General features: G+C 38.6%; 1 protein-coding gene and 1 long non-coding RNA gene across 3 annotated transcripts in view; one reads left to right on the forward strand and one right to left on the reverse strand.

Annotated features, from left to right (window-relative positions):
* LOC129493215 (uncharacterized) overlaps positions 1-19,900 on the forward strand; it is a 52,426-nt gene that overhangs the window by 1,494 nt on the left and 31,032 nt on the right. Inside the window, exons 2-4 of one of the 2 annotated variants that reach the window (XR_008661078.2) lie at positions 145-382; positions 18,590-18,678; positions 18,820-19,160. This is a non-coding gene — a long non-coding RNA (uncharacterized lncRNA). Of the gene's footprint in view, positions 1-17; positions 383-18,589; positions 18,679-18,819; positions 19,161-19,900 lie in introns of those variants that run through there. The other variant, XR_008661077.2, reaches the window with a different exon arrangement.
* The window catches only part of MOSMO (modulator of smoothened), an 83,109-nt gene continuing 66,091 nt past the window's right edge, over positions 2,883-19,900 (reverse strand). The window contains exons 2-3 of the mRNA XM_055299105.2: positions 14,919-15,131; positions 2,883-9,752 (exon numbers count right to left, since the gene is read on the reverse strand). Of these exons, the coding sequence (XP_055155080.1) occupies positions 9,568-9,752; positions 14,919-15,131 (398 nt within the window). The 3' untranslated portion in view covers positions 2,883-9,567. The remainder of the gene's footprint in view (positions 9,753-14,918; positions 15,132-19,900) is intronic.

Here is a 19,900-nt window from a genome sequence, read left to right on the forward strand (position 1 = left end):
AAACTGGTTTAAGGAAAAAAAGGAATTTATTTGCTTAAATAACACAAGAATCCAGGGATAGTTCTGGCTTCAGGGATGACTTGATCCAAAAGCTAAAGTGATGTTAACAGAACTGTCTTCCTTTCTCAACTTCCTTTCTTCTAGGATGGCTTGATCAGGAGGCTCTTCAGGTGTGGCTGCCAGCAGTACCAAACTTTTCCTTACAACTTAGCAACTCTAAGAGAAGGACACCTCTGTCTAGGAGTTCCAGCAAAGTCCCAGGCTGGTCACATGCCATGCTAATTTCTGAATCTGTTACGATGACTCCGACCAAGTCTGCCTTCTGTGTCGAGCTCTGAAGCCAGAATGTGAAATCGGCCCCATGAAACCACATGGCCTGAAGGTAGGAAAGGAGCGATTTTCCAAAAAGAAAGTCTTTTTTTGAAATCAAAGGGACCATGGTATTAGGCAAACATGCTTCTCAGGAAAGCCAAAGGGGAGATGATATTCTCCCAGACAAATTAAAAAAAAAATCAGAGATGTAATCAGAGGGAGTAGAAACTTGTTTCATGTTTGGTGGCAATACTTTGGTAAGATGGCAATATCTAAGAGAAAGTGGGTCCTTGGTGCATTCAGGGAAGAGTCCACAGACACAGGAGTTCCCAGCTCACCAAAGTTTATCATTCCCCAAGTGTGAGACGAACACAGTAAAACTACTGCCTCATTTAGCCTGGGACAACTGATGTCTCAGCAGTAACATGTAGACAGATGATCAACTAGTGGGTGGTGGCGGGAGGGTGAGCTGGGGGCTTCCAAATGTTTGAACCATGAACCTCTGCATAACTTAGAGTACTCCAATAAATTCCTACCAGTCCAGTAGAAGGGATCCAGTTGAGTTTTAAGTGCTTTGGGAGTAGGGGTGAGGAGCAGCTGGTTTGGGAAAATTTCCCTGGGTGCTGGAATCCTGAAAGGGCCCCAATAAAATCAATGCCCTCATCTAGATTCATCCATCAAGGAAGTCGGCACTATAAAATACCAATGGGCTGGGGCATGGTGGCTCATGTCTGTAATCCCAGCACATTTGGAGGTCGAGGCTGGAGGACTGCTTGAGGCCAGGAGTTCAGGACCAGTCTGGGCAACAAAGTGAGACCCCGTCTCTACAAAAAATTTTAAAATTAGCCAGAAATGGTGGTGTGTGCCTGTGGTCCCAGCTACTTGGGAAGCTGAGGTGGGAAGATGGTGGCCCAGGAGGTCGAGGCTGCAGTGAGCAGCCAAAAACCAAACCAAACCCAAAAACCGGTGAACAATGATTACAAAGAGAAAGTTCAACAATGAGAGGGGAATGATGGAAGATTAGACACAAACAACTTAATAAGTGGGAAGTTTTTCTTACATTTTTTTTTCTCTCAACAAAGTGGAAAGTGTTTCTAAATAGGGACCACCTTTTATGGTTGTTTGCATTCCACATCCAGAAGAAGCAAACCATAGATTTAGCTGCTCATGTTTGAGCCAAGGAATCATGCAAGCGGGACAAGTTATTTTTATTCCCTTTAGATCAGCCACACTGGCAACGCAGGACAGCAGGAGTCCTAGATCTGAAGTCAGGGAGCCTGGCTGTGAAACCCAGATTCACCAGTTGCTAGTTACAGAACCTGGAGTAAGGTGTTCAGCCTTTTGATCCTCGGTTTTGTAGTCTATAAAACACCACCCCGTACTTCACAGGTAGAGGATTAAGATGACATATGGGAAAGCACATAACACATGAATTTACTGTTAGTTTCCTTCTCTAAACGTAGAGAATGCTGCTATTATTTAGCCACAGTGCTTTTGAAAATAGGAATTCCTTTAATAGTTGATACGCTTCAGTTAGAATGTCAGGTTATTATGACATTTGAGAAGTTCTTGTTATCCAAGGCCTAAGTTCACAGCAGCATTATCTGCAATAACAAAAATCTGGAAGCAATCTCAACGTACATCAAAACGGGAAGACACATATTTGATATGTATCAAATGGAATACTATGCATTTAAAATGAGGAAGCTCTATATTTACTGACAGAAAAATCTGCATCACAAATTAAGTCAAAAAAGCAAGCCACTGGGCATGGTGGCTCCCAGCACTTTGGGAGGCCAAGGCAGGAGGAGACTGGGAGATGACCCTGGTCAACATACTGAGACCCCCATCTCTACAAAAAAAAATTTTTTTTTAGTTAGCAGGCCGTGGTGGCATGCACCTGTAGTCCCAGCTACTTGGGAGGCTGAGGTGGGTGAATCGCTTGAGCCCAGGAATTTGAGGCTGCAATAAGCTAGGATTGTGCCATTGCACTTACTCCAGTCTGGGTGACAGAGCAAGACCCTGTCTCAGGAAAAAAAAAAAAAAAAAAAAAAAAAAAAAAAAAAAAGCAGTGGCAAGTATAGATAATATCTTGCTTTTGTTAAACTGATCAGTAAAATGTCTGTTAAAATACCCAATAAACTGTTAACAGTGGTTATCTCTGGAAGGTAGATTGTGGAGGAGGGAACTTTTTGTTTCCTATATTATTTTTGTGTTTTTTTAAAAAAATCTACAGATATATGTTATTGTAAAAAGAAAATTTGTGTCCCAGTTCAGGGTCATAATTTCTTTCTCCACAATAGCACTTAAGGCAGGAAAAAGTTCCTGATAACCGTGAAGGCAGAAATTAGGTAAAGTACTGGAGTGGTGCATGTAAGGGTAGGACTGCACCAAACAAGTTCATTTTGCCTCTTACTACCTACCTTAGTAAAACATTTAGAAGATGAAGTAGTCAAAAGCCTTCTTAGATATGTGAGTTTTTAAAGAGCAATTTATTATGGAAAATGTAAAGGATTTTGATTCTTCAACTTCTTTGCATTTGTCATAGAAAACAAAGGAATGGAAAAGAATGAGTTTTCATATTTTTTATTTAAGAAAATACTTGAATTGCCTTAGACAATATTAAATATTTAAACAACATGAGAAAGAGTGCCAGCGGTCAGAACATAGTATTTACTTCACTGACTTGCCCTGACAGATAATGAATGGGGATTGATTTAATAGTGACCAAATACACTGGCCATATTTACTAAAGTGCCATAAAATGGCCAGTTGAGGACAACTGCATCTAAAATGAGATCAAATCCTCGAGTCCATTCCTTTTAGCAGAAATGATTAAAACCATCTTGGCAGGACCAAGTCTTTGCAAAACATATCAAATGGATGGATGGCTTCAAGGCAGCAGAGAACCCACAAGCTTGAAGAGGCCTCCAGAGTTCACTCAGGATCAACAGGGTGCTGGCATTGTCCTGGTCCTCTCTGTATAGTATCAGTGTTATAGCCCTGTGAGTTCAGTAGTATAGGATCTGGAGTCCATAGGGAAATTCTAAGGAAGTCAATGGAACTGACATATTATATAGCCAAATACTTATTAATAAAGTAACCATCCTTATAAAGGCTGATTTAGGCAAGCCTCTGCCTTCAGGAAGAAGTTCACTGAAACAAACCTGGCAGATCGATGACTCTGTCTTTCAAATCTCCAGGAAATATGGTTTCATAATTTTTCTTTATCACCTAGCCCCAACTTTAATTTTCATAATTCAGTGTGTAAAGCACTGTGCCAGGTCTCTAGGGAGTACACAATGAGGAAGCCATATTCTTTGCATTCAACAGTTTATATAGTTATACAAAAGCACTTACTAATGACAATATCAGCAACTAACATTTGAATGCTTACTATGTGCTTGGAACCTTATCTCCTTTAAACCAACAGTAGCCCTATTAGGTGGGTAATATTATTAGTCCCATTCTACAGATGAAAAAACCAAGGCTCACACATAAGTTACATGATTTACTAAGGGTCACACAACTGGAATGGTGGAATTGAGATTTAATCTAGGCAGTCTATGCCTGTTTAGCAAGTTCTGGTACAGAAGCATAAGCAAGAGAGACACAAAGCACAAAAGATTAGATATATTTCAAATATGGGAGGACTTTAAAACTGAGAGGAGGTGGTACAGACACAGCCAGGGAAGGGAGCAGGTTGTAGTGAATGTAGAATGGAGAATGGGCTGGTTGTAAGAAGTGAAGAGAGAGAGAGGTGGGAAATGACTGAACAGAGAGCTTGAAGCCAGATCATGAAAGCTCGTCAACGCTATGCTAAAGGAGTTTGGATTTCATTCTGTAGACAGTGGGAATGACAGAAATGTGAACACGGAAATAATATGCTTTCTTTTGTGTTACGAGTATCTTGGCAGAATTGATTTGGATAGATCAGAGTGAATGGAGACCAGTTGAGGGAAGACTGGTTCAATGGCTACAGAATATGAATGTTGGTCTTAAGTCCAAGGCCCACATGTCAAAGACATTCTTTCCGATGTCGAGTGCTCTGCTGATATCTAGTTGAGTGACTTTGGAAAAGTCTGAGGCCTCGATTTCTTCACCTGAAAAGTGAAAACACTGGACATGCTCTTTGACATTTCATCCAGCACTGAAATTTTAGTCTTGTGAAAAATCTCTTCTTGAAATGTTATCTTGGGTGGTCTTAGATTGTGTGTGACTAGAACTGGGGCTGATTTGTAAAACCCTTGAATGTGCTTGAAAATACCAACCCACAGTGTTTTCTTCTCCTGGGAAAAGAACCAAAACTCTTAAAAAATATACATTGTGCTTTCTATCTTTAATACCATTTATAAATAACTACCTTTATTTTTGTTGCTGGGTAACTGTGACCCAGAAGAGTTGACTTTGCATAAAAGGAACCCAGAGTCCTCTAGTCTTGGTGTTTTTCCTATAATCTTCTCCTAGTGGCTAGAATAGAGATGATAGAAGAATAAATCAAAATAAGGTATTTTTGAACCCATGTTATTGTTTTTAAAGCCACTGTGTTACCTTTTCCTAAGGTATTACCAAATAGAAAAAGCGTCCCCTCCACCATAGCAGCTCAGCATAAATCTACCATTACAATTTCCAGTTGTTTCTATAAACATTCCAGTTTCTATAAACATTTATTAATGTTTATAGAAAATAACCCTCAAAAAACCTCTAATCTGTGTTACAAATCAGGAGAAGATTTAGATGGTGTGAAGATAGGGTAGGGTAACCAACTCATCCTAATTTGCCTGGAACTTTCCCAGACATAGCACTTCAAGTCTAACCTCCAAGGAAACCCCTCAATCTTAGAACCCAAGAACATCTAAATCTTACCATGTCTTAATCCTCCAATTCCCCAGGAGGCTCCTCAAAAGGCCACACAAGGAAGAATCAGCAGCAAACTGTAAATATTTTATTATTATTATTCAGTTGGGCTAATCTTGACACCCCCAGAGAGAGCTATAGTTAAGCTGTGACAGGGCCCAAAGGCCTCTGTATTTGCTCCTCCAGCCCATACTTTAAGATTTTAAAAGCTAAGATCTTTTGGCCTGGAGTAAAGTAGAAACAGAAGACTGAAGCAAAGATGGACTTGGGTCTATGTGCAAGGAAGAAAGAAGAGAAAGATAGTTGGCTTGAGGGCTTTGGCTTGGTTTCTCTCTCCTAGCTCATGGAAGCATGATGCAGAAGGGAAAGCCACATGTATGTGGTCTTTTATTGCTGAGTGACTCTTATTGGTAATCGTGGCCTAATCCATGTCCTGGAATGTTAATGGCATCTCTTCTCTAGCAGTGAGCAAAGAGTGGGAGTGGAAGAAGATAGGGAAGGACCGCCCTCACCCCCCAATGCCAACAACAAAAAACCAACCCAAGAGGCATGGAAGTGGCACTTGTGAATATGTGAAACCTCTATAAGAAATCAATTTTTTAAATGAAGCTTATTTCAAAGTAATAGAAGCCTTTTTAGTTTCTTTAGTAGACAATTTATTTTGATAAACTTGCTCAATAACAAAAATACAAGTGAGGAAAATTATGTTCATTTTATACAGCTGTATTAACAATTTGTTTTGAAACTATTAATTGAAAAATGTTATAACCAATTAGAAAACAATTCTTAATAAAGTTTGGGATAATATACAGACCTTGATCACAAACTTCAAAATCTCTTGAGGTGATACAACTAAAAGTACTGTGTAGGGAATCCTACCTACACGGGCCACTTTTTTCCTTCATGTTTTTATCCTTCAAAAATTTTCTGAAAGACAGCTTACTGTTTTGAATTGTGAATGTAAATTTAATTTTTTAAAGATCAAGTGGGTTGATAAAACAGTTACTCAGAGTAATCAGAGTAACTTGTGGCTAGTAGTCTTTTAATAAAGACAAAATAAATGCAACATGTTCTTCCCATGAAGCCCATGATGCAAAATAATAGCTAACAGCATATGCAAAGTTAGTTTCCAATACTGTATTTTTCAGGGCTTTTCCTCTAAATCAACAGATTGTCACCAGGACTATTTATTATTTCACTTAATAGATTAAACAGTGAATTCACAGAACATCAAGTGGGGATATCAAAGCTTTAGGCAAAAGGGTAAAAACCAATAGTGTTTTGGTCATCTAGAACATTAAAAAGAAAAAACAGCCATCCTTCAAAAACAAAACAAATGAAACAGAAAATAGGTTTATAAGACGTGGAAGAGTCAGAAAAATTACATACGCACATTAACAACACAGAACATGGATTACCTTTGGAAAGAATCATACTGAAATGTTTGCTTTTAATAAATTGAAGATTTTTCATGTTTACAGATGTTTAGGCATGTTCAATAGGAGCTTCCAAAAATTTCAAACTAATTCAGTCTTGTGCAAATAAAACCTAAAAATAGTTTTCAGCAGATTTTACAGTGATATTCTTAGGTATGAGAAGAATGCACACACTCTAAAAACAATGTAACAGACAAAAGTTTGACAAATGATTGCACCATAAAACAGTGTTTTATATACAGTTTACAAGATATGATTTCCTGCTATAAATTAATACTGTACTATATAGTACTTATTATAGTGACCTTTTTTAAAAGCAACTGCTGACAGTTGTCTATCTTTTCACTTATAGGATTTATAGAAATTTATATGAATGTGAGTCCATTTCAATGTCTGGTCTGCCAGAGTACAAAGACTTGACTTCACATACTACTTGATGGGATGGTTTAATCCTGGGTTAGAGTGCTGACTGGCTAGAGGGAGTTTTCCCCCATCAGCCCTGTATGCACTGGACCTCCAAGACAATGATGAAATTAAAGACAATTTAATGGTTTGGGTAACAGATACAAATAAAACCTTAAATTTTGTAACCTTAAATGCAATACCACCATAAGTGAAAGAAGTAAACAGTGGGGAAATTCTTAGCAGCTGAGAAACTTTCTCTCCCCATGCTCATGATCCAGTTAAAAATATTTTGAGAAACTATTTACAGTACAATTCATCTTTTGGAAGAGAAAAGCTCTTGGTCATAAGTTAATTTGAATCATACTTTGCTAACACTTTATCTCAGTGGTATATAACGGTGACAACCAAAGCTTTCCTTCAAAGTGATCCATTTGACTGAGGACCAATCAAATCAGAATAGCAACTGCAATCCCAAATGTCCATAGAACATGGCCAGTGGTATTCTTAGACTTGACTAGACATCATCATACTTGGGGAAAAACAGTCTCCCTCAGGATCTCCCGAAGGTTTCTTTTACTCTGGGAAGGAAAAGTATGACATTCTCCCAGAACACTTAAGAAATGCACCACAGTGGTGGTCCATCTCTCTCCCCAGTTCCTGAGTGAGCTCAAACACTGGGGTTTTCTTTCACAATAAAATACTGCTGAATTAACAGTAAGATAGAAGACTGTCAAACAAGCCAGTGTGAAACACATCAAGCACCTCCATTTCATAGTGTGAATATCTGAGGAGGTAGCTCCCATCTTTGAAGTAATCATTCTAGAACTGATAATCTAGCTCTTAAAAAACAGTGCATTCATTTCTGCTTGTGTGAAGCATGGGCCACATGGGACTCTACTGACAGGGAGTCATTTGGGTCACCAGTTCACTATAAATGACAGGGACATTTGGGTCACCAGTTCACTATGAAGAGGAGAAACTTAGCTCCACTGCCATGAAACACCCTGTCCCACATTTCAAACAGGAGATTATCTATAGTGTTCACCAGGAAAAACAAGCATTGATGAGAAGGCATGGAGATGTGGAGAAGAGAAATACTGTATTTTAAAACTGTGAGTTCAAGGGTTAGCTGCAATGCTTCTTTTAGGGAAGAACTTAAAGCTGTGGGTTTAGTACAGCCCTTTAAAGTAAATGCAAAAATATTAGCTTTTAGCAAACAAAGGCATATAACATATAAAGAAAATATTGTATTGCTCAGGTTTTGGTAAAGATGTATTAATAATGCTTACAGATGAAAATAATGAAATTAGTGTTGTAAATAGCCAAAATAGCCAGATATTTACTAGTGAACTTTGTATTCATGTAAAGTTGTGTGCCTGAACATATAAAATGCATTATTAATGTAACAGACTGAGCCAGTAGAAAAAGAATTTCTGTACAACAGACAACAGTTGCCAATAATTTAAATAGTGTCAGATTCCCCAAATTATAAGGTTTGACATGATCTTACCTTCTACTATCATATACAAATAAATTAACCCTACAAATAATTTTTAGCTTAACTTAAAATCGCACCTAGAAAGGTATGAGATTGTTTGTACCTATTACAAAAACCTGTTAAAATCAAGGGCTGCTACAAAGAATGAGGTAAACTGAAGACTCTCTCCACTATGCAGCCTTCAGATAAATGGCTTTTTTTTCTATTGGGTTCTAGGTTTGCACACCACAGTGTTTTGCTAGCAAAGCATTCAGAATTCTCTTCCAGGAACTGTTTGCATGTGTGTGTATATAAATTTACACACACATACACACACACACATACATATATACACACTGTATACTGCATCAGCAAAATATATATATTATATATATTTATATAAATATAAGGAAGATTTCCCCCACCCACCCACCCAAAACATGTGTCTTAGTGTTTGATTTTTTTTTTTTTTGTACACAGAGAGAGGGAATTTCAGAATTTTTACATACATTTTAGCAAACAAGTTTTGATCTATTGGCTTCTTGGTGCAGTAATGCAACGGCAATCCATTCTGGTGCCAAAGGCTCAAACTATTACAAGGAAGTTGTGAACACTAATTTCTTAGGAGGTGAGGCCAGCCCCACATGAACTTCTCTTGCATCCCTCTGGTCCACCATGATACATAAATACTTAGACTTTTTTTTTTTCCTCTAATGAATCATTAGACATTAAAAACGGAACAACAGAGTCACAAAGGGCCACATGCTTTTCGGTATAAAGCATTCTCCTTCTCTAGGTTGCTATCACAGTGCAGACCTGACTGCCTGAATATGCTCAGGAGATTTAGTCAATATTGTCTGTATTTGGTTATGGAAAAGGCTCTCCTTTTTTTTTTTTTTTTTTAAATCCAAAGTGCATAGTGAGAACAAATCAAAGCATTTTTTTCCTTCTCAGCATCAGTTTCATCTGAGCATCTTCCCATGAGAGGGCTGCTCAGATGCCTCGCCTTTGTCCTCTCCACCCTCCAAAAATAAAAAAATAAAATAAAAAATAATAAGAGTCAAGCAATTTAGACATTCATCAGCCTGGTAAACAAACTTTGCCAGCAAATAGAAGTCCTACTATTGTAAAGAAAATTGATAAGACAAAAAGTACATATGATGACCCAACTACTGTGTTGTTGGGTAATTTATAAGGTTGACCTCCGACTTCATTGATGTAAAATCCTATTGGAAATATTAGGGCAGCCATACAGAAAAGGATCACTGTAAAACAAACCAAAACACAACATTAGTAACACGGTTTGGTGATTTCAAAAAACAATGAAAATTTGGCACAAAGGTAGCTTATAAGAAGGGCTGGCCAAACCTGTTAAAACATGGGCCACTAGTTAAAAATTTGTATATATTACAGGTCACATAGTATCCCCGAAGCCTAACAATACAGTAAAACCTAAGTTAGCCTTTTATGTAAGTTTTAGGACAATTCTGAATATCAGGATTAAGAAAGTCCTTCTCGAAACCTACCAAATCCTCACAAATACGATTCCTAGCCATTTACAATAGTAATTAAGGGCACTAGCTAGAGTCAAATAGGGGCTCAATTCCAGCTCTATTGCCTACTAGCTGTGTAATCTTAAGCCTCTGGTTCCCTTCTGAAAATGGGGGAAATACTAGAAGGATAAATAAAATAATGTCTAGTCCCTGGCACAGTGCCAGGTAACAGTAAGTGCTGAATGAGTGCTGCATACCATTATCACAATAGTTACTATTCTGACAATTCTCTGTTCCTCTCAGTGTTAGTGAGAAGGAATTGGAGAAAAGGTACATACAAATAAGCATCACTTATCTTACTCTGATTTAAAATCAGCTAGTAGAGGCCAGGCATGGTGGCTCATGTCTGTAATCCCAGCACTTTGGGGGGCCAAGGCGGGCGGATCACCCGAGGTCATGAGTTTGAGACCAGCCTGGCCAACATGGTGAAACCCCATTTCTACTAATAATACAAAAATTAGTCAGGTGTAGAAGTGCAAGCCTGTAATCCCAGCTACTCAGGAGGCTGAGGCAGGAGAATCACTTGAACTTGGGTGGTGGAGGTTGCAGTGAGCCGAGACTGTGCCACTGCACTCCAGCCTGGGTGACAGACTGAGACTCTATCTCAATACAAAAATAAATAAATAAAAATAAAATAAAACCAGTTAGTAGAAAGAACCTCAGATCTCTGGGATTAGTAAAGTGTCACAGTGGTTATCTCTTATCATGGATAATATTCCAAAAAATAAAATCTCTGTCTGGTTTCTGAATACCCAGAGAGGTAGGTTAAAGCCAGGGAGGATAGGTAACCTTCTTTGAGTTTTGCATGTAAACACAAAGGAGTATATTATTTGTTAAAATGTTTTTAAAAGGATGTCAGAAAACCCAGCGTCCGAGTAAAAGTGATTCCACAGTCCAGTGTTTCAGCAAATGGCCTGCTCCCCTGTGCTACCAAAGAAATGGTCTTCTTAGTGAACACAAACTATTTTTACAGATAGGCTAGCTTTTCCAAGAAAATATTTTTGCTTTTTGAAAGCGTATTGCTCAAATGTTCATTGTCCTTCAACTTTCTCTAGAGGCAGAAATACTTCTTCAGTGTAATGTGAAGACAGATTACTAGTCACTGTACATGAAGAGTTGGACCTTCCATTATTAACTGAATGCGTTTTCACCTCCAGGTGAAAACTATCCCCCAGCAATACTAACAGAGTCCTGGATAAACATTTCAGCTGACGCTCGTCTCTACATTTTTTTGTGTCTTAACCAATCAACAAAACTTTCAGAGTTTTAAAAAAGCCGATTAGGAACCCCTTTCAGAAGGAATAACTCCAGCAATACAATGAAAAATAACATTTGCTTAAGTAATACATCAGCTTAAGAAACAACAGCACTCTTACTTGCACCATTTAGGTAGATTATTTTATATTATACAAACTTACAGCTTATTTCATTTTGGGCAAATGACCACACCAAATAATATTACATAAGCAAACTTGGATTTTTTTAGATACCTACTATAGAACAAATGAAAAATTCAGGCATTACGCTTTAAAGCTTTTAGCTTTTTTGTTGCATAGTCAGCAACAAATAACTATTAGTGCTGCCAATGCCCACTTATCAGTGTTGTCTGTCACCAATTTCTAATGGTTCTACGGCTTAATATGGTCTGGTGAGTAAAATGAAATGACAATTTAGGTAACTATAAACAATCTAATTAAAAAACCAATGGGGCAAAATTATTGTTGTAAAACAATTTTTTTCTTAATGTTGACTAATCTCAAGAAACAAGTAATTTAGAAAAGTACTTTAGGAATACGCAGATGTTAAATTTGTTCATTGTGTTGACATGCCAACTTTGTTCCTATCATTTCCTATTTTCTACTGTAAAAAAGATCTATCCTTTATAGTGGAGTAATCATTTTGCAACTATAGAGTTTAACATTTTCAAGAGTTAAATATTTTCCAAATTTGTTAGAAAAGGCTTAAATTTTAAGGGAACAATGAAGTCCTGTTTAACCTTAGTTTTAAATCCAAGGAAGCAGGTTCTCTATACTTCCTGGGAGCAGATTTAATGCAGGTGGATGAGTTTTTCTTTTAAGCTATTGTGAACTATTAAGTTACTTTAGATCTTAAAATATTATTAATGCTGATAATATCAACCTTTGAAGGCTGAGCTTTGGATCCTAAACAAGTTTGTAAAGACACAATTTCACATCCTCCATGGCACAGATTTCTTGGTGGCGAGAGTCAGAAATCAGGTGCACTGGTAGATGAGGGTGGAAATCAGGGTGGCAAAGGAAAGAACAAGGGCCAGACTTGAAGAACATGACGACTCATCTTGGTTTCTCTTGCCCCCATAGGGAACCCCCATCATGTGGAGGCTCTTCTCTGAGACATATTTCCCCACTGTGCACGGCCATCAGAAGATATCACCCTCGCATTATTATGAAAACTATAGCTTAACTGGAATAGAAATACGTATAATAAAGTACATTTTTCAGGGGCGGAGTGGAAACACTAGGGGGCGCCCAATCCCTCTCAGAACTGCCACCCCAGCCACTCGTTCTGGTACCAAAAACAATGTATTTAAGGAAGCTAAAAGCAAGGCAGCTCCATGCTTGCTTAAATGCAATTAACTCAAAGATATATGAAGTTTAAAAACAAAGATACAGAATAGTAGAAAGAATTTTACATAAATATGTATGTATGGAACACATACATAATAGATATGTTTCTATGCATTGAATACCTCTAGTAGGAAACCCCAGAAACTGGTAAAAATGGTTGCCTCCAGGAAAGGGGTTAATGGGATGGCTGGGTGACAGGGCCAAATATGATTTCACATGTTTACCCTTTCACAGATTTTGAATTATGCATCATATGCACATATTATTTCAAAAAGTTAAATTATTTAAAAAATAAAGGAAAAAATACATTGCATTTGGGGGCAACTACACATACTTAAATATTCTCTGTTTAAGGGGAATGGAAAACAAAGATAATCCTAGTTCTTTCCCTTTATTGGGTCATAAGAATCTATAGCTCATGAGAGCATTTAACGTTTCGACTCGCACTACCTTGCTAAATCATATTTTAGGTTTTTGGTATTCAAGGCATATGATTCCCAAATTTCAACTAAATCCAGAAACTAAATCCTTCTTTGATATTATTTTACTCCTTGAAGAGTGATTTCTATCTGGATTAGTGAATCTGTGAGTAAAAGATAAAGAAGCAGATTCTCTTTAAATTTCTCATCAATATCCTTAACTTTAGCCGCACTGTTTCTACGATTGCTTCTGGACCCTCTCTCCAGAAAAGAATTGTCTCAGGAGGTCTGTTTGACAGGGGAAAGGTCACCAACTTGTTTCACTCTGCTTAACAAGGATGGAGAACCTTTTTTATATAAAAGGCAACTTGATGTAAATTTAAAAATTAAGGGCAATATAGATAAACAGAGCCAGAAACCTACACATTAAAGAGTATCAATTTCAGAGAATACAGGAAGAAACAGAGGCTCATGAAGGTATATCACTCTCCTGCAGCCTTTTAGGATAAACTGAGTTTTAACATTAATAGGGATACATGGGATTATCCCTTATCCCAATTATATGCGTTCTAAATGAAAATATCGAGAAAGTCAGCTGTTCTATTTATTTTTAAAAATGTATGCAAACCTGAGATTTTAAGGCACTGAATTAAAAGTCTCATTTGCATAGGTATTGTTCTCCTGTTTCTTTTTTTTTTTTTTTTTTTGAGACAGAGTCTCGCTGTCGCCCAGGCTGGAGTGCAGTGGCGCGATCTCGGCTCACTGCAGGCTCCGCCCCCCGGGGTTCACGCCATTCTCCTGCCTCAGCCTTCCGAGTAGCTGGGACTACAGGCGCGCGCCACCTCGCCCGGCTAATATTTTGTATTTTTAGTAGAGACGGGGTTTCACTGTGTTAGCCAGGATAGTCTCGATCTCCTGACCTTGTGATCCGCCCGCCTCGGCCTTCCAAAGTGCTGGGATTACAGGCGTGAGCCACTGCGCCCGGCCTCTCCTGTTTCTTCATAGCAGGATTTCTAAACAGTGGCTCTACTGCTACTTGGAACCAGGCAATTCTTTGTTGTGGGGGGCCGTCCTATGTATTTGTAGGATGTTTAGCAGCCTCCCTGCCTCTACCCACCAGCAACCCCCTAGTTGTGACTACCAAAAATGTTTTCAGATATTGTTAAATATCCCCTGGGGTGCAAAATTGCTTTGGAGAGAAAGAAGCACGAAAGCAGAATTGCAGAAATGTCTTTTCTTTGTGCATTTTTGTTTCTTCTGTTTAACTTGAGATAAGTCTCTGATGTGTTTGAAATTAAACCAGTTTTGCAAAGTACAAGAGAATGTGTAATATATAAACTTATACCCTTGGGCAGAGCTTAATGGAGTAAGAAATATTGATAAACAATTATTAAATATACAAAATGTGTTGATTTTTCAATGGTTACAACATACAGCAGAAACTCAAAATCAATATTAAAAAAATATTGCCACCTTCATCTAATTTATATTTTTATGTATTTGTTCTATATTTATTTTGATAGATGATACCAATAGCTTCAAGAAGAGGAAAAGACTCAGGCTACTGGTAACTCTGAGTCACAAACCTGGAACACTTATGTCACAATCTGAGCAAAAATAAAATTCATTAAAATAGCATTTCATACAAAGTGATTAAAGTTGTGGATGTCCTGGTCTTGCAGAAAGAGTTTTGAAGAAATGATGGGACTATGTAGAGTCTATCTCACGGCCATACACAAGTGGTGCTCTTTGATGATTATGAAGTCCTTATTACTGATTCTTGATTATCTTCATAAAAATACCAGTGTGGGTGGGTGCCTTCTAGACAAATTTAGTAAGCACAGGTTACTTACTTCCAGTGAATGCTATCCATCGAGCATATTTTGTAGCTTCTCTTCGCCAGTGGGAAGCCACCAGCAAACCACATGTGACAGTCAATGAAATGATTCCCATGATGATAAAAAACAGTGTGGTGACCCACTCCGGGGGAAGCCGGGGAGGGATGCACGTCCGGTCTCGTCCATGGATTGTTTGACACTGTCGCACGAGGCCCACCGTGAGTGCTCCTGGGGAGATGCAAATGGTGGGAATACTTTAGTGGGTTTGGCCTGTCCAGGGAATATTCCTCACCACCACCCCTCTGGTTCTTAAATCTCATTTATCTCTTTGTGGGTCATTCAAGCACTTAAATCCCAAGTCCTACCCTTCAGCATTCTGCTGTAGTTCATAACATCGTAATACTTAGTTTAACATACAAAGTGAACTTAAAAAAACAACAAATGACCTCAGAAAAGTCTTAACAGGCAGTTCACTCAGGTATTCATTAAATACTTTTCTGAGTAATTGTGTCAGGTATTTTTCTAGGCTCCAGGGAAGTAACAGCAGACAGGATGAGGTTCCTGCCCTCACTGAGCCTGCATGCTGGCAGAAAGAACTGGTATTTTTTGATTCCTAGATCCAAGACTCATTGTATATGACTTCATTTTGGCTGAAAAGAAAATCACTTTTCAGGAAATTGAAGACAAACCTGAAATATGCCTAATTGTAATATAGAAATAAAATTAAATAATAGATTAAATGCTAGAAGCAATATGTTTATGAAAGGTATAAGGTCTAAGAATATTACAATATAAGTAGTTTTCCATTAAACTCAAGAAAATGTTGGAAAAACTAGGAGGGCCCTCTGTCCCAAACTTGGTATATTCACCAATTTTTGTAGAGTTGACAAGTGTTGCACTGCCAAACCATGGCTGGCATGCTTCACAGAAAATCACAAAGGCAAATTATGAAGGTAATTCTTAAAGTGCCTCTCCCCATTTAAATAAAAGTGATTTTTGTAAAACATCAAGCATTATTTTTCCATAAACATGTTCTCATGTCAAACCCAAGGGCCCTCCCCCAATCAAATTTGGGGTAATTTATAAAAACTTAGATTAGAAGGTGACAGAGTAATTATTTTATCTTCTTCCCCAATAAGAAGAATGTTTACAATGGTACTTCTCAATAAAAACTACTTGTTTCCCCTTCCAAGAGCAACAGCAAATAGGAAAGGTTACCAAAAATATAGGAATGGAAATTTCTGGAGCTATTAGAAATATAATAGATTTTTGCATTTCAGGGGGATTTTTTTGGTCTACATTTTTTTATTTATAGAGATGGGGTCTATGTTGCCCAGGCTGGTCTAGAACTCCTGGCCTCAAGCGATCTTCCCGCCTTGGCCTTCCAGTGTGCTGAGATTACAGGTGTGAGCCACTGTGCCTGGCCTGCATTATTTTCTCAATATGAACACAAAAATAAAAAAGACATTGACCTCGAAATCATAGCACTTGCCATGAACAAACGTCTTCTGTGAAGGGAACTGGTGAAATTCCTAGGGCATTTTGGGAAGCTGCCCTGGTGGGAAGACAGAGCAGGGCTGGACTTGTGTGTGCACATGCACGTGTGGCTAGGTGGGGCTGCTGGAAGGAGGGTGCTTTTCTGCAACTTGAGTTTGGCCATTGATATATTTTTAGAAATAAAGCAACTTGTTGAAATACAATGAAACAAGAAATCAGTTCTTCTCTCAAAATTGAGTTGGGGTCCTCCCCCAAATGCTAACTGTTAAGTACAGAAGAAAATAAACAAGCTGTACTTTGCCTCCCAAGTCATCTAATAACTAGACCCATCTGGTGATCCCTGCCCAGGTGCAAGCAATATTATAATTATAGGGTTGTCACAGGCAGGAGGTAGGCAGACCGGACAGAAAGTATGCAAATCTTCACAAAAATGCCACACACTATGCCACACACCACCTTCTACTTGGAGCTGATTGACTTCATAGGCCAAAGAGAAGTAAATCAGTAAAAAAAAATTGTCACACTATTTATTGCTAACCTTTTAGGTTTCACGGTAATTGCTTGAAACCAGAAGAGAGGATTTGGTAGAGGTGAGTAGGCACCAGGGAATTGCATGACTGTTCTTAAACAAAAACACTAGAAAGTCTCCTTGAAAACAAAAAAAAAACTTGAGGGAGTGTCTTATGATAAGGCATTTTCTTGTAATTTTGGAAATAAAGAAGGCATTCACAGCAGTGCTCAAGAACTCTTAACAGGAAACTACTCCTGATCATTCAGCAAAAGACCTCTAACAAATTATCCTCGTCTGGTCACTGTTCCATTTATAAAAGATGTAACTGCTGGCAATGAAAGACCCTCTGACAAAATGCAATATTATGAATTATTACATTAGCAACTTTCTTCTCAATTTAACATACAAAGTCTGTACAGTTACAAAGGAAACTACATATCTAGTGAACTTAGATTTACATTTGATTATTTTTTGCTGGTAAATATTAAAAATTGTAGGTTCAGTACATCGTAACTGAACTCTCCTTCTAAACTCTCCTTCTAAACTCTCCTCTACTCCTTTGAGTATCCTTATGTTGACTTTCTTACTCTCTCAGCGTTAGAAATGAAATTTAACTTAACCTCCTGTGCCTGTAGATTGAGTGGAATTGCTTTTCTCCTCCTCCTCTGTCTAGCACACCACACCAAGTGACTACAAACAGAACAAGTATGAAAATTACAACAACACCTTCTATAAAACTGCAAATAATCTGACCATGGTTTAGCTTTAAAAGAATAGCTATAGTCCTGTATTTATCAAATTCCTTATCACAATAAATCAAAACCAAATAGCAGCTCTATTCTAGAAGGAAAAAAGCTAATGCTAATCGACAAACAGAAGGCATACTATATATAAGAAAATAAATACACATTTTTTTTTTTTTTTGAGATAGAGTCTCGCTCTGTCACCCAGGCTGGAGTGCAGTGGCGCGATCGCGGCTCACGGCAAGCTCCGCCTCCCGGGTTCACGCCATTCTCCTGCCTCAGCCTCCCGAATTGCTGGGACTACAGGCGCCCACCACCGCGCCCGGCTAATTTTTTTGTATTTTTAGTAGAGACGGGGTTTCACCATGTTAGCCAGGATGGTCTCGATCTCCTGACCTCGTGATCCGCCCGTCTCGGCCTCCCAAAGTGCTGGGATTACAGGCATGAGCCACCGCGCCTGGCCAATACACAAATATTTTACTGAGTGTCTCTCGTGCTCAGCATAGTAGCAGTCAGAGATTCAACAACTAATATGCTCACACATTCAGTAAAAATAGACTTTCCTTAAATATGCTAGAGCTAATGCAAACAGTGGTCAGTCAACATTGTTAAAGTTCATTTTCTTGAGTGAGACTCTAAGTTGACAACATTTATATCACAGTCATATATTTTCCGTAACCTGACGGGGGGAATTTGCAAGGCTAACAGTGCTGTTACTATTAAATCTTATAAATCCAGGTCTGTTAGTACCCAAACTTTCACCAGGCCTTCAAATTTAATATTTTACCTCAAGGAATTACCTCCTTGAGCTTCAGACTCATCACCCACATTAACAGTCAAGATCTTTTACTTCTTCTAAATTCCCTTAACACATTTAGTCTGTATCATACAATCATGCACTTACTTTAAGGTAGCTTCTTTTTATCCCCAAACAGGACATGAGCTTTTCAGAGGAGGGAACTGCATCTTCCACTCCACTGGAAACCCCAAAATGGCCTGCAGCAGTGGAATTCATAAGCATTAAGTGAGTTTAAATGTATTAAAAACAAGCTAAATTTAAAATCGCACTGCATTAAATAAGTTCTCTACTGTTGAGCTATCTTAGTATCTGCACACTTACTAAATACAAGCTCAGCCATTCACGAATTTTTGTTTTATCCAACAGGTCTTTCTGCCTCTTGAAGGGGCCTGTAATTCCATTCCCCAAACAGCCAATCCATCTGTACCCTGCAGCTGTTTCCTAGGTAACTAACCCAGCCAAATAAAAGACTTGTACCCAATAGGAAAAAGGAAACGGAACTAGAAACTACAGCATCCCACATGCCTCTCAGCGTCTCACCTGTGCAGCATAACACACAAAAGGAAAGTCATCCTGAGTCTTACTCCATTAAGTGGGGGCATCTTAAGAACCTTCGACACTCGTCATCTGTAAATCCAGACACTGTTAAAACGATTTAATACAGCCAGTCTGAGCATGTCTGTTGCCACAGTGAGGATGATTATAAGGTATGTCATCACTACATGTAAAAGCAGTGTCACAGAAAATCTGTAACACAGGGCTTGTAAGGCAGAAAGGCACACACCCAGCAGTCTGTCAGAGCAAATCATGTGGAGTGCTTGCCAACCTGGCCAGAGAGAGGGTTTTCCCATACAGGGTTGGATATGAGCAAAAATACCGAAGTTAACATTAGCTATTGTCTTCTTCCATCTCCCTGTTACGTTTTCCTCCTCCTGACAATGCTCTCCTCCTCTCACGGTGCTCTCCCTGTCAGCTCTAGGTATTGTGATTTGGAGTGCCCAATCCCTACCACAGATGTGGATCTCTTGCTCTACTTCCTCCTTGGGGAAATAAAATCTGTTTTTGGCAAGCTGTTTCACTGGTTACACAGGCCAAAAAATACTCTACCACAAATGTCTTAATGATTGATAAAAGCTTAACATACTGCCTTTCCCAAGAGCATTTGTATTTGAGAGAGGGGTAGTATCCCAACTGAACTGAAATTACAGAGTTTCATGTTTTAGCAATGGGCTGGCTAAAGAAATTTAGGAGAATTGGGTGGCACGTGAAGATGGGGAACAGGAAGGGGAAAGACCCCGATGTACGCAGCCCTGTGCACCTCCCTGGGTAAGTCAGACCCTGGCAGCTCGCCCTCTGAATGAGTAGAAGCACAAAAACTAAACAACAGCCTACGGGTAACTTAAAAACATCAAACACCTAATTTCTTCCTCTAGAAACATAGCTAGTG

Source organism: Symphalangus syndactylus, chromosome 11, assembly GCF_028878055.3.
Source record: "Symphalangus syndactylus isolate Jambi chromosome 11, NHGRI_mSymSyn1-v2.1_pri, whole genome shotgun sequence".
Classification (NCBI taxonomy): Eukaryota; Metazoa; Chordata; class Mammalia; order Primates; family Hylobatidae; genus Symphalangus; species Symphalangus syndactylus.